Source organism: Bos indicus x Bos taurus, chromosome 3, assembly GCF_003369695.1.
Source record: "Bos indicus x Bos taurus breed Angus x Brahman F1 hybrid chromosome 3, Bos_hybrid_MaternalHap_v2.0, whole genome shotgun sequence".
Classification (NCBI taxonomy): Eukaryota; Metazoa; Chordata; class Mammalia; order Artiodactyla; family Bovidae; genus Bos; species Bos indicus x Bos taurus.
Genome location: NC_040078.1, coordinates 43103001 through 43117028, shown reverse-complemented (window position 1 = coordinate 43117028; position 14028 = coordinate 43103001). Strand labels below are relative to the sequence as shown.

Genomic DNA, 14028 nt, shown 5'->3' with positions numbered 1-14028 from the left:
ATAGCCTTGATTAGACAGACCTTTGTTGGCAAAGTAATGTCTCTGCTTTTGAATATGCTATCTAGGTTGGTCATAACTTTCCTTCCAAGGAGTAAGCGTCTTTTAATTTCATGGCTGTAGTCACCATCTGCAGTGATTTTGGAGCCCAGAAAAATAAAGTCTGACACTGTTTCCACTGTTTCCCCATCTATTTCCCCTGAAGTGGTGGGGCCGGATGCCATGATCTTCGTTTTCTGAATGTTGAGCTTTAAGCCAACTTTTTCACTCTCCACTTTCACTTTCATCAAGAGGCTTTTGAGTTCCTCTTCACTTTCTGCCTTAAGGGTGGTGTCATCTGCATATCTGAGGTTATTGATATTTCTCCCAGCAATCTTGATTCCAGCTTGTGTTTCTTCCAGTCCAACGTTTCTCATGATGTACTCTGCATATAAGTTAAATAAACAGGGTGACAAAATACAGCCTTGACGTACTCCTTTTCCTATTTGGAACCAGTCTGTTGTTCCATGTCCAGTTCTAACTGTTGCTTCCTGACCTGCATACAAATTTCTCAAGAGGCAGATCAGGTGTTCTGGTATTCCCATCTCTTTCAGAATTTTCCACAGTTTATTGCGTTCCACACAGTCAAAGGCTTTGGCATAGTCAATAAAGCAGAAATAGATGTTTTTCTGGAACTCTCTTGCTTTTTCCATGATCCAGCAGATATTGGCAATTTGATCTCTGGTTCCTCTGCCTTGTCTAAAACCAGCTTGAATGGATAGCACTCTTTAATTAATATGTTAACTTTTAGTGCCTTGCTCAGAGCAGGTGGTCAAAATTTTGTTTAGTGAGTATTGCTTGGAATATAGTTTATCTTTTTTGCTGAAGAGTTGAAAATTTTCAGAGAAAACTTCTGATATATAGAATAAGGTATCAGGAGGGAGGGGACATAGGTATACCTTTGGCTGATTCATGTTGATGTATGGCAGAGACCAACACAATATTGTAAAGCAATTATCCTCCAATTAAAAAAGAACAACAGCAGCAAAAAAGACTAAGACACAACTGTACTGTAAACAATGATTCCTCTAGGAATGGACCCACTTAAATTAGAGTTTGTTAGAAAAGCCAAACACAACACAAAATAATGATGCATCGTTAAGTGTCATGAATCTCATGAGAAGACGTAGACATGTTGGGTATAATAGAAATGCTTCTAGGTCCAATTTTTTTTTTTTTTTTAATTTAATTTTTGGCCACACCCTGCAGCTTAGTTCCCTGACCTGGGATTGAACCCGTGCCCCTAGCACTGGAAGGTGGAGTCTTTAAGCACTGGATGGTAGGGGAAGTTCCTAGGCTTAACTCCATTTCCTTAAAATCTGTGGGTCATGGGTGACCCTGATCAACATTTGCTCTGTCCTTGGGCTCCCATTTCTTCATCCTGTCCACATAACCCTCCCTTCCCTTTCTTCCCCACTTGTAGGACTCCAGTTCTTTTAATTTCTTTTCTAACAAAACAGGGAAGAATTTGATTTTAGCTACTTAACACTTACTGAATAAAAGTAAGTGTTGATTTTCACTTAAAAATTCAGGAGTTTCATTCTAGATATTGGCCCATAATTTGCCAACCTTACAAGGGGAAATTTATATATAGATACAACATATATTGGGAAAGGAAATGGCAACACACCCTACTATTCCTGCCTGGGAAATCCCATGGATAGAGGAGGTTGGTGGGCTATAGTCCATGGGGTTGCAAAAGAGTCAGACATGACTTAGCAACTAAACAACAACAACAACAACAATGATATATATGTATTGATAAGGGATAGATATATAGACAAAGGATATTTACTCATATGTTCATTCATTCATTCAATTTGGAGGAGTACCTCAGGGTGCTCTACAATAATAAAATAATACATCCATGGTCTTCCTTGCCCAAAGGAGATGTTTCCCCTCATTCCAGCAAAAGTCTGGGGCCTTGCTTGGCAGTGGCTCTGGTGACCTCCTTCCTGGGAGTTGCCAAAAGAAGACACTATCAAGGGTCATTACCCTCAGGCTTAGGAGCCCACTCAGCCCTTGGGTTTCTTTATTGCATTTCTGCAGGGCTTATCTGTGCCATTTCTCCTCCCCATTTTCACTGTCCCCGGGTTGATGACCTTCCAGTCCTCTTCTACCCTGAGCCCAATTCTTTTATTCTCCTGCCTTGGTTCCAAGTTACCATAGTACGTATTTTATGCCTTCTAGCAATTATTTTGGGAGGAGGCAATGGCACCCCACTCCAGTACTCTTGCCTGGAAAATCCCAGGGACGGAGGAGCCTGGTAGGCTGCAGTCCATGGGGTCCCTAAGAGTCTGACACCACTCAGCGACTTCACTTTCACTTTTCACTTTCATGCATTGGAGAAGGAAATGGCAACCCACTCCAGTGTTCTTGCCTGGAGAATCCCAGGGACGGCGGGGCCTGATGGGCTGCCGTCTATGGGGTTGCACAGAGTCGGACACGACTGAAGAGACTTAGCAGCAGTAGCAGCAGCAGCAATTATTTCAATAGTTACCAATTGATTTTTCTGTTTTCACATTTTCTATGTGAAAATTAGCTAATGGTCTGTCTTGTAATGCATTTCCATTTTCCCCACCCTGGGTGAGGAAAATTCTTACAAAGATACATGTTGTAGGGAGGTGTCTTCTTTGTTCCAGGCATTTTATTGTACCTAAGTCAGTGATAACCTGTCTTGGTGTGAGCAGTGAGCGGCTGTGATTGGTTTTTCAGTGCTCTGGACATTTTTGAAATGTATTTAGCTTGTTAGAAAATTGTATATATACGTATAATATATATGCCTATATACATATATATGGTGCTGGTGCTTTAGTCATGTCTGACTCTTTGAAACCCTGTGGACTGTAGCCTACCAGGCTCCTCTGTCCATGGAATTCTACAAGCAAGAATACTCGAGTGGTTGTCCGTGCCCTCCTCCAGGGAATCTTCCAGACCCAGGGATTGAACCCGTTTCTTATATCTCATGCAATAGCAGGAGGGTTCTTTACCACTAGCTAAAATCCCATGGACGGAGGAACCTGGAGGGCTGCAGTCCATGGGGTCGCTGAGGGTCGGACATGACTGAGCGACTTCACTTTCACACTGTATTATAAATACTGTAAGCACTGTAAGGAAAGGATGTATAAAATGACCATAAGATAGAGTTTGTTGGCTGTATACTTGTCTGTGACAGTTCTGAACTTTGAAGACCTGTTCTGAATTGCTCTTGGCTGTGCAAAATGTTTTTTAAATTATATTTATTTATCTTTGTGCTGGGTCTTCGTTGCTGTGCAGGCCTTTTTTCTCTAGTTGAGGCAAGTTGGGGGGCTGTTGTCTAGATGCGGTATGCAGGCTTCTCACTGTGGGGTCTCCTGCCTTAAAGCACAGGCTCTAGGGCACGTGGGCTTCAGCAGTTGTGGCTCGAAGGCTCTAGAGTGCGAGCTCAACAGTTGCGGTGCATGGGCTTCATTGCTCCACTGCATGTGGAATCTTTCCAGAGCAGGGTTCCGTGTCCCCTGCATTGGCAGGCAGATTCTCAACCACTGGACCACCAGGGAAGCCCCTCTAGTTATTTTAAATAATTTATCTATTTATTTATATTATCTCTAGTAGTGTTAGTCGCTCAGTCATGTCCGACTCTGCAATCCCACGAACTGTAGCCCACTGGGCTCCTCTGTCCATGGGATTCTCCAGACAAGGATACTGGAGTGGATTGCCATTCCCTTTTCCAGGCGATCTTCCCAACCCAGGGATCGAACCCAGGTTTCCTGCATTGCAAGCAGATTCTTTACTGTCTGAGCTACAGGAAAGATATATATCTCTAGTTGTTTGTTATTTTTGTTTTTATTTCTTTAAAAAAAAATCTTGATCAGTATCATCTCTCAGCGCAGAACATTTTCTGCAGGGATGGAAATGTTCCATTTCTGTATTGTACAACTTAGTAGCCACTGGCCACATGTGGTTTTTGAACTCTTGATATGGGCTAATAAGATGGGAGAACTGAATTTTTAATTAATTAATTTACTTTACTGAAATAAATTTATTAATTAATTTAACTTAATTTAAATAGCCACATGTGGCTAGTGGCTGCCATATTGGAGAGTGCAGATCAACTTAAGAATAACGTCTGTATTTGATTTACTTTTTTCTGTGTTATTGCAGTATACCAATTTATTTTCATGGTTTTGGTGAAGTAAGTTTGTTCATTAACCATGTACTTCCAAAAGTACTCATGGCTAAGCTGGCTGTAATGTTAGAAACAGCTTTGAGTTTGGGATTGAAGTTGGTTTGTAATGGTTAGTATGAAATTAGAGATGACTTGAATTCTTTGTGCTTTCCTAAACTTTGTTCACAGTGAGTTAAAAAAGCTGAAATAATTTTAACTAAAAATTCTAGATTTACCTTAAAATTCTACATCTCAATATTTATGTTCAAGTAGCAAAAGAATCAGATATATTAGTTAAGAGTTTTTCTTACAGTAAGCCAAGGACAAGGAGATCTGTGTGATAGAAACGGGCTGCCTTAACCAGTGCTGATAGGTGCTTATTTGCACAGTCCATTCATTTTGCCTCTCTTGAGTGAATTCTTGTCAACAGGGCTTAACTGGTCAGTAATTAAATGTTATAGGTATAGTTCCTTTTGCGTTCATGGGTATTTTGTTTATACTTAGAGCACAATATCACACTGGGGACTTTAGAAATAGATCAAGAATTTTTAATTTCAAATTGTTGCAGCTTTCCTTTTTTGGTAACTCTACTCAACTCTCATGGAGCCTGTGTGGAGGGACACCTAATTTTTGTGTTACCTTGAATATAAATTACGTGTTACCAAAATATTGTCAAGTTGTCTGACATGGTAAAATAAACAAGTTTAGTACTCTTTGCTTAAGTAAGGCAGGAGACTGTTGACAGATTTGTAATGACATATCTATGATAATGTATTTTGGGTAACAGAAAAAATTAAGTAAACCCTAATTTTTATTTAAAAAACTTAAACAAGGGTCTTTTGGGGATGCTTTTTTTGGGGAAACGTGTTGATATTTAGTAAACTTATGGTCTAGGTTAAATTGAATTTGGGCATTAATGAGCAAAATATTCATAATGCAGACTCATTTCTGTCTGTGAATGTTGCTCAGTCGTATCTGACTCTTTGTGACCCCATGGACTGTAGCCTGCCAGGCTCACCTGTCCATAGAATTCTCCAGGCAACAATGCTGGAGTGGGTTCCCTTCTCCAGGGTGTCTTCCCAACCCAGGGTTTGAACCCAGGTCTCCTGCATTGCAGGCAGATTCTTTACCATCTGAGCCACCAGGGAAGCAGACTCATTTGCTGAAGTTTATTATGAGCAGTCCATTCTTCTAAGCATATTAGGCATGAGATACTATCACTGAGTGAGAAGCTTACACTATAGTTGGCGGTAGAATCCACACTTAAAAAGATAACTCATAGTATGTGATAGATTATGAAAAGAAAGTGAAAGTGAAAGTTGCTCAGGCGTGTCCAACTCTTTGCAACCCCAGAGACAAAATAGTCCATGGAATTCTCCAGGCCCGAATACTGGAGTGGGTAGCCTTTCCCTTTTCCAGGGAATCTTCCCAATCCAGGGATCGAACCCAGGTTTCCCACGTTGCAGGCGGATTCTTTACCAGCTGAGCCACAAGGGAAGCCCAGGAATACTGGAGTGGGTTGCCTATCCCTTCTCCAGCAGATCTTCCTGACCCAGGAATAAACCGGGGTCTCCTGCATGGTATGTGTTGTGGGCCAAAAGAACGGCTCAGATGATAAGTTTTGGGAACTTTGAGAGAAGGATGGCTAGTTTTTCCTTAGGATGAGTGGAGAAGTTAGGACTTGAACTGAATTTTGTGGAAGCTAGAAGGTATTAAAAAAGAAAAGGAGAGCACTCCAGGCAAGGAGACCAATGTGAACAGTAGCTTGGATTAAGAATGTGCATGGCGTATTTGGGAATGAAGAATGAATGTTTGGAATGAAGATTCTGTACGGGACCTGTTAGGAGAGATTTGTCTGGAAGCCAGGAGTGTGATTTTTGAGTCAAAGAATTATTCTGAAGGGAGTAAAGAGCCATTAAACATTTTTTTTTTTTATAGTGAAAACTTTTATATTTGGAATTAGCCAGCTGGACTCAGTTTAGATGATGCCAATTTTGTTGGCAACATCCAAAGCATCATAGTCAGGAGCCAGTCGAACATATGCCTTCTTCTCTCCATCAGGCCTGATCAGAGTATTGACCTTAGCCACGTCAATGTCATAGAGCTTCTTCATAGCCTGTTTAATTTGGTGCTTGTTGGCCTTGACATCCACAATGAATACCAGTGTGTTGTTGTCTTCTATTTTCTTCATGGCTGACTCGGTCGTGAGGGGGAATTTGATGATGGCATAGTGGTCAAGTTTGTTTCTCCTAGGGGCGCTCTTGCGAGGATATTTGGGCTGCCTCCTGAGCCACAGCGTTTTGGGCCACCGGAAGGTGGGCGACGTCCGGATCTTCTTTTTTTTTGTGGCTGTGGACACCTTTCAACACTGCTTTCTTGGCCTTCAAAGCCTTTGCTTTGACTTCAGCTTTAGGAGGAGCAGGGGCTTCCTTCTTCGCCTTCGGCACCATCTTCATGAAAAGGCTAAACATTTTTGAACAGTGAGAGGATATGTGAGAAGCTAGATTTTCTAAAAATTAATTTCTAGTGCGGAGTACAGGTTGATTGGGCAAGAGAGAGAAAAAATTTAAGTACTAAAGATGTGAGATGAAGAAAGACCTGGACTTTTGTTGCCAAAGTAGGAATAGAAGAGGAAGGATGACTTAGAGTAATAGCTTATTTGATATATAAGAACTAAATTGATACTTACTTGCTGCCCTATTGTGATTAGGAGGTTTCATGTCTGAGAGACTGGAAGAAGGAAAATATTTCAGTCTGGAAGGCTGATTGGAAGGAAAGATGGATTGAGTTCCAGGTGACAAAAGGACCCAAAGATGGAAAGTCCAGCAGGTAGTTGAAGATGGGAAAGACTGATGCTGGATCTCAGCTTAAAAGCCGTCTGTTTTCCATGGTGTTATCATGTAATTTATAACAGCAGACTGGTGACTGTATCCTGGAGAGGATGTAAAGGAGTGGAGAGAGGGAGCTGAGCCAGGGTGTTAGAGCATACAGAAAGTTCAAGGAGAACGAAACTGAAAAAAGACTGCACTTAAGGTACCTGAGGATTGAGAGCAAGGTTTGAGAGGAACAGTTGGAATTGGAACCTGGGGTGCATGAGCTTTTAAATAAAACCAGGAAGTACAGACCACATATATGTTTTGTTCATATTGGTTCTTTCAGTGTCTGCTTTTTAATTTTTTTGACTTAATGTCCTGGCAAAGAGATAAAAGGAGGTGGAACTCAAAGCAGGCTAAATAGTTACCTGTTGCAAGACTGCTTATACTAATTGGAGGGTATTGGCAGGGTGAAATCACTAGTTATTTGGGTCACTCTGAATCAGTTATGTACTGACTCTTAATCCTGAAAATAATTGAAACTCGGTTACAACTTTAATGAAAATAAAACTGAACATTGATGTAACTGAAAATTGTATTTTTACTAAATACTACTTAAAAAAATCTCAGTTTCTATGCAGATTTTGGACCTCTGAACTTGGCAATGGTGTACAGATACTGCTGTAAACTAAACAAGAAGCTAAAAGTGAGTATTGTGGTGATGTTTACATTTTGATATTAAACTTTTAAACTGTGAAGTCTAACCAGTGGGATTGCTATGCGTGTACCATTTAGGTAGGTAATCTTGATCTTTGGAAACTGAAGTGAGTAGTTCACCTAGAAGTTGATATTGATCTACCTAACGTGTCCCACAAAGGACACGTTAACCTCTTTCATTTTTCAGGATCAATGGAAACTTGAGCTGAATGAAGTCATTGGAATAGTGATCTAAGAAAGAAAGCACAAATCCTTTTAGGTTGTTGTTAATGAGTCTATCAAGTTCCCTCCTAGGATGATTTTTCTGAAACCTTCAGGTCTGCTCCTAGATGCTGTTAACCAGGAGATAAAAGGGGGCATGGCTCATCATTGCACAGCAGGAGTCGTGGAGCATAAGCTTTTTCTGTCTGATCAAGATTGAAATGTTTGCGTGTTTTTTGAATGCCGTCTCTGTCGCATTAATAGCCGAGTGAGAATAATGAACTAGCAACAGAGACTGGACTTTACCTTTTATGACAGAAATTGGGTCATACATTCACTGTTCATCTGTATGTTTTTATATGTAGCTTTCCCCCCCTCCTTGAATTTTAAACATATATGAGGAAAAGTGATATCTATACTCCTAGTTTTGGTAAACATTTCATCACATAGAAGGAAATATTTATCTTTTTCTCTCACCTTTCTAAATGAGGGTCTTAAATATTTCAATTTGGAAGGTGAAATCTACACAGCAGATTAAGTGCTAACCTCTAAATTATAACACTCAGTTTAATCTTTCTGTTGGGCAAAATGTTACTGGTGTGACATAGTATAATGCCTTATACATATTATCTGCTTAGTGATAATTTTTTTACTTGATTGATTTTTATCCAACTTAAGCATGAAAAGCAAGTCTGTCATGCAGAATTTCCTGTAAAATATGAATTCACAAATTTTTGTCATTTAACTCAAAATGATAAATGGACATGGAATGAAACTAAAGAGATATTTTTAAAGTAAACAATTATATAATGTAACATCTGTTGTAATCACCTTTGTAGGGAATTGATTTTGAATTTATTCTCTGACTTGAAAATGCATAGTAGGTACATTTCTTTAACTGAACCTACTTAACATTTTTCAGAAAAGAAGCTACTCCCTGTAGTTTAAAAGATAAAGTTAAAAAAATTTTTTGAAGTAGTTTTTTATTTTTAATGAAGTTAAAATTTTTATAATTACTTAGGAAGCAAATAATATCCCCCAAAGGATTTAATAAAAATATTTAATGGATTTTTAATAGATAAGTTAACAAGGATAAGATAACTTATAAATAATTGAAATCCTTTTCTTCCTTTTGAAGACCTAGGACTTCACTTCCTTGATTAGTAGTATGTAATTTGTATATAAACTGGGTATTGTAATCAGCAAAGTGGAACCAGTCTACTATCTAGACTGATTGAAGAGAAAGGAATCATTATTAGGGAAACAAAACTTCTGGTCTGACTCAGTGTTCTATATGTTGTTGTTGTCAGTCTCCCAATCGTGTCTGACTGTTAGAGACCCCACAGACTGCAGCACTCCAGGCTTCTCTGTCTCTCACCATCTCCCAACTACATAAAAGTAGATGGATTGAATTAAGATGATTTTTCTATCATATTCTGTACTAAACAATATGAGTAGGTGTATAAAGGACTTGTTTTGCTTTGCTTTCGTTTACAAAGCTTTCTTTCAACATTATATAAATTAAATAAAGTTCAGAACAGTCCTCTAGGTTCATTTCGGTGATCAGATAATCTGATGGATGCCTGGAATGAATGACATTTTTAGCTTTAGTGCAGTTAATGGGCACCTTGTTGCTTGCTGAGGGAATGAATTTTAAATGTTAATAAGTCATGGGTTATCTCAATAAAGCAGGTAGAATCTCTTTATTAGAAGAAGAAGACTTGCTTTACCAATTCAAAGCTACAGTCACTTCAGCCTTGTAGAATCTCAGTTTGCTGTAAAATAGGGATTATAGAGCTCTCAGAGAGATGGTTAGGATTATATATCTAGAGGTTAGAAAACAGGTTTAAGAAAGCGTTATGAATTTTGAAGTCCTATACAAAAGGAAGGTAACGTTTGTGAACCCTGATCGAAACTACAATAAAGACAGTTCTTCAACAAAGTTTATGACCACCTTCTCAGTTTCACAGCTATCATTTCCATATGAGAAAGCTATCTGATATAATTTAGGAATCTAGATGACCATTGAGTCCAGCCTTCTGGTTTGCAGACAGGAAAGCCCCAGAGAGGCATGTGACTTGCTCAAGGATGCAAGGTAAAGTTGGGGCCAGGTTCCCAGGCCCTTGACCACATCATTCACGCTCTTTTCTCCACCTTTCCTGCTAACTGCAGCCTCTGGTTTGTCATCTTCCTGTGCTCACCCACAGCCCAGCCCTGACTCACTTCCCCTTGCTGTCCCACTATGGTCTCATAGCTCCTCTGCCTCTTTTTTGCTCCAGTGACTGTTCCTGCCACTCTGGCTACTTTGCCTCCAGGAACCCAGATTCTAGGCTTTCTGATGTTGAACGTACCCTCCTTGTTACGTGCCCCACGTTGTCTCTCTTATCCTTGTGCAATCTCCAGACCTCAGTCTCCCTATTCCTTTCACTTCCTATCCCGTCAGTTGCCTTCTGATGTCTCTTGTCTGTAACCCGTGATCACTCATTTTGATGAGACCTTTGGCACCTTACTTTCGTGCCTTTTGTCTTTCTCACCTTGACAACTCCCATCCTTCCTGGCAGGTGATTTCATGCACCAACTTACTGATTTACTGAAGATTGCAGTCCCCCTGCCTCTCCCAGCCTTGTACTTTACCCCAATCGTATTGCTGCTCCATACAAGTGCATGTGACATCTAGTCTGACTGTGAAGAGCCCTTGCCCTCTGGCTTGATAACCCCTCATTTGAAGACCTTGTTCTGGCACCATCATGTTTTGTAAGCGTCTCCTTGTGCTGCAATACAAGGTGGGAGGTGCTGCCTTGTTTTCCCATAATTCTCTGTGCATATCTCTATTATTGATGAGCTTTAATTTTACCTGAAATTATCATTTCAGTTCTAATTTGCACTTTTTAATTGCATCTTTTTCTCACTAGACTTTGAGTCCTAGAGGATAGAGGAATGTATTATAATTTTGTTCTCCAAGTATCCAGCACAAGGATGCTAAAGACAAAGAAATCTGTTGATCTTATCATGACCTCATGACTTAGACATCCTCTTTTCCTTTGCCTCAAGAAGTTTCAGTAACCTGCCCTCAGCATTTTACATCCTCAGTGTGTCCTGATTCCTCAATCATTTGCTATTGCACCTTTGCCTACCTTACTCCACTGAAACTGCTCCAGTGACATCGTAAGTACCCAGTCTGATAGCACTGATTTGGTCCTCAAAGTCCTTTATTTCTCTGAGTAATTGGCACTATTTTAACAAATAACAGCTTCTTAGAATTCTTCTGTGTGATTTCCTGAATCATTTAGGTGCATTTTATTTCCTACTTTGGAAATTTTTATTTCTCACAATAAAGCACTCATGATTTTTTCCCCTTTATTTGATACCTTATGTAGATAGGTAATATGTTACAGTACATTCTATTTATTTCAAACCCAAATTTGTTATTTTTTATATGTTAAAAGATTTTTTTCAAATTGATGATTTGAGGTGATTTATTGCTGTTTTTTTTGGTGTGTGTGTCAGTATACATTCTATTCCCAATGGCCTTTGTTTTAATTTTATGAGTTAAAATGGAAAATTATTCATCAAATGTCTGCTTAGATTGGAAAACCAAAACCAGAAACCACCATCAGCAGCAGAAACCCTGTTTCCTATTTTAAACTATATTTTAAAAAGAGTAAGTATTAAAAGTTGTACAGTAATAGGTTGTAGTTTGTTATTTCTGCTCAAGAGTTACCATAAGAGAATCAGTCAAAGAAAAAAGATTTAATGAAGTGAGAACAATTTGAAAAACTGTATACATTATTTAATTTAAATCCATAAACTCTTGAAATTATATATAAAATTTTGTATGTGTTTACATTTTTCTTCTGAGAGGATTCATAACTTTTTAATAGGTTCTCAAAGGGATTTTTGGTGCACACAATGCTAAGAACTCTAGAATATAAGAGCTTCTTATTAATAATATAGCTTGCTTTACATTAATGAAAGACAAAGTAGTGGTATTTTGAAAAGTAAAATGCCTTTTTTCGTAGTTAATCAGTTAAGAAAATCTTTCAATTACTGATTTAATAACCTGACAGTTTTATAAACATAAGATGGCTGAAATGGCTTATTCTAAAATAAATACAGTTTTAACTGTTGATTTCACTTTTCATCAGAGAAAAATAAAAACCCAGCCTGGGGGTGGGGGAGGGGAGTCTAAGAGCATTGCTGAAAAAAGGGGACATTTTCTAGGGCACTGATTTTTTTTTTTTTTAATACCTGCTCTATGAATCAACAAGACAATCACAGTAATCTTGGGGACTTATTTTTAAAAAGATTTAACAGAATATTGACAGAAATGTAATTTAAAGTGTACAAAATGTCCTGCGTGACCCTTTTAGGGTAAAAGGAGGAAAGGGAGTGGGAGTGGGCATGGTGAAATGGATGATTGTATTAGAACAATGACAGTACCTGGCAGATGGTGGGGGCTCAGGGAATGTCCTTGTTGCTGAATGGATCAGTGCAGTAATCCTGTCTGGCAACTGCCAGGGAAGCAGGTACTTCATACAAGAACTCTTGATATAATGATCAGACCACCCTCTTATTACAACTACAAAAACATGTGGAAGATTTCTTCATGAGGTTATCTTCTGTTGTAGGTTCATGGACTTCTGGGGGAAGAAAAGCAAGCTACATTCCAGAGAGAGTTCATATAGTTTTAAAGAGGTTTATCAGGGGTGCTGAAACAGTGTGATCATACATAGAGTTTGCAAGGCCTGGAGCCTTTATGCCCATTCACAATCCTCAAGCAAGAAAACCCCCTTTTATAGAGCAACCCCAAATGCCTTCAGTTATTTTATCAGCCTGATCGAATAATCTTTATGAGCAACTGTTCTTGACATTTTGACTTCTGCTTTAATCGAGGTGCCGTTTAATTGAAAGAAACGTACTGGGTTTGAAACAAAATGGACCATAAAGAGACACTGTTTTCTTTTAAAAGAAACTATTCAACCTGCTTTATTTTAGCTCTGAATAAAAACATAAACCATATTTTGTTTTGCACAGCCAAAGAAAATTTTCAAGAATATCCCTTTCCTGGGAAAGTTGGAGGTAAAACATGTAGAGGTCATGGCTGCTCATAGGAAGACCTGTTCATTTTATCGCTTTTGCAATGGGATGACCACTGGTTGCTATGGAGACGCTGATTGCTGAGGCCATTACTGGGCTAGACTAGTCACCTGTAAGAGAATGATGCCTTGGTCACCGTGGTCCCTGTGCTGTAATCTACTTAATCTGACCACCATCATTGGCAGAGCTTGCTTGTTTAGGGAAGTGCATGGGCTCTTTTTTTTTATTAAAGGGCATATTATCCAGGCTGCACTAATATCTTCTTTAGCTCAACCAGGCTGATTCATACAGCTTGGGAAACACCACATTCTAACCACACGACTTGAAGATTTTACTTTTAAGCATGGCAAGCAACTTTACCAAATGGCTGCCCTCTGAAAATCTGTGTCTTTAAATTGGCCATTAACTCTTTTGTTTTTGTATTTTCTGGCTTTGAGCTTAATTGTATCCCCTTTGATTTTGAATGGTTATGTAGTTCTGACCTAACTGAAGAAGTGCATGATTTGTGTCTGTCATCATAATCCAAGGATAGCCTGGTGGTTCTGTGATTTGTGTAACATGTCATCATTTTCTCTCTCTCTGAGTTGCCGTGGCTTGTTTTTCACAGTGACCTCACTAGAATGCAACCTTTCACATAGCTTTCCTTCCTGAGATAGAAAATGTCTGCCTGGAGTCAGTATCCTCATTTTCATTTGTGTTTTTCTACGATTGCAGTCATTGTACTTTGGTTTACAAGTACCATCAAACATTTATATGCTGTGTTACATACTCTTATGATGTACATAAGAGTAGTAGAACTTTAACTCTCACTCAGGGAAACAGTATAGATCTGGAAATTTCCATAGCTTTGCTTAGGTTAATTGATAGATGTTCAATACTGAATCCCATCTTTTAGCTAGTATTTTTTTTACCTTGTTAAATGAAACAGTTATTGTATCTGTAATTAAGATTACTCCATTGGTCCTTCCTGTGCTATGAATGCATCCCTAGGTAGTTATTCTCTTCTGTTTGTCATAA

The 14028-nt window shown here is 38.9% G+C and overlaps 1 protein-coding gene and 1 pseudogene across 8 annotated transcripts in view; one reads left to right on the top strand and one right to left on the bottom strand.

Annotated features, from left to right (window-relative positions):
• The window catches only part of CDC14A (cell division cycle 14A), a 190951-nt gene that overhangs the window by 17742 nt on the left and 159181 nt on the right, over window positions 1–14028 (top strand). For 4 of the 8 annotated variants that reach the window (XR_003510288.1, XM_027536391.1, XM_027536394.1 and 1 more), the window contains exons 3-4: window positions 7627–7702; window positions 12949–12993. Coding sequence is in view for 7 of the 8 variants with exons in the window: in XM_027536391.1 (XP_027392192.1) it covers window positions 7627–7702; window positions 12949–12993 (121 nt within the window). In the remaining variant the exon portion in view is untranslated. The remainder of the gene's footprint in view (window positions 1–7626; window positions 7703–12948; window positions 12994–14028) is intronic. The other 4 variants (XM_027536393.1, XM_027536397.1, XM_027536395.1 and 1 more) reach the window with 1 other exon arrangement.
• On the bottom strand, window positions 6106–6669 carry LOC113889561 (annotated as a pseudogene).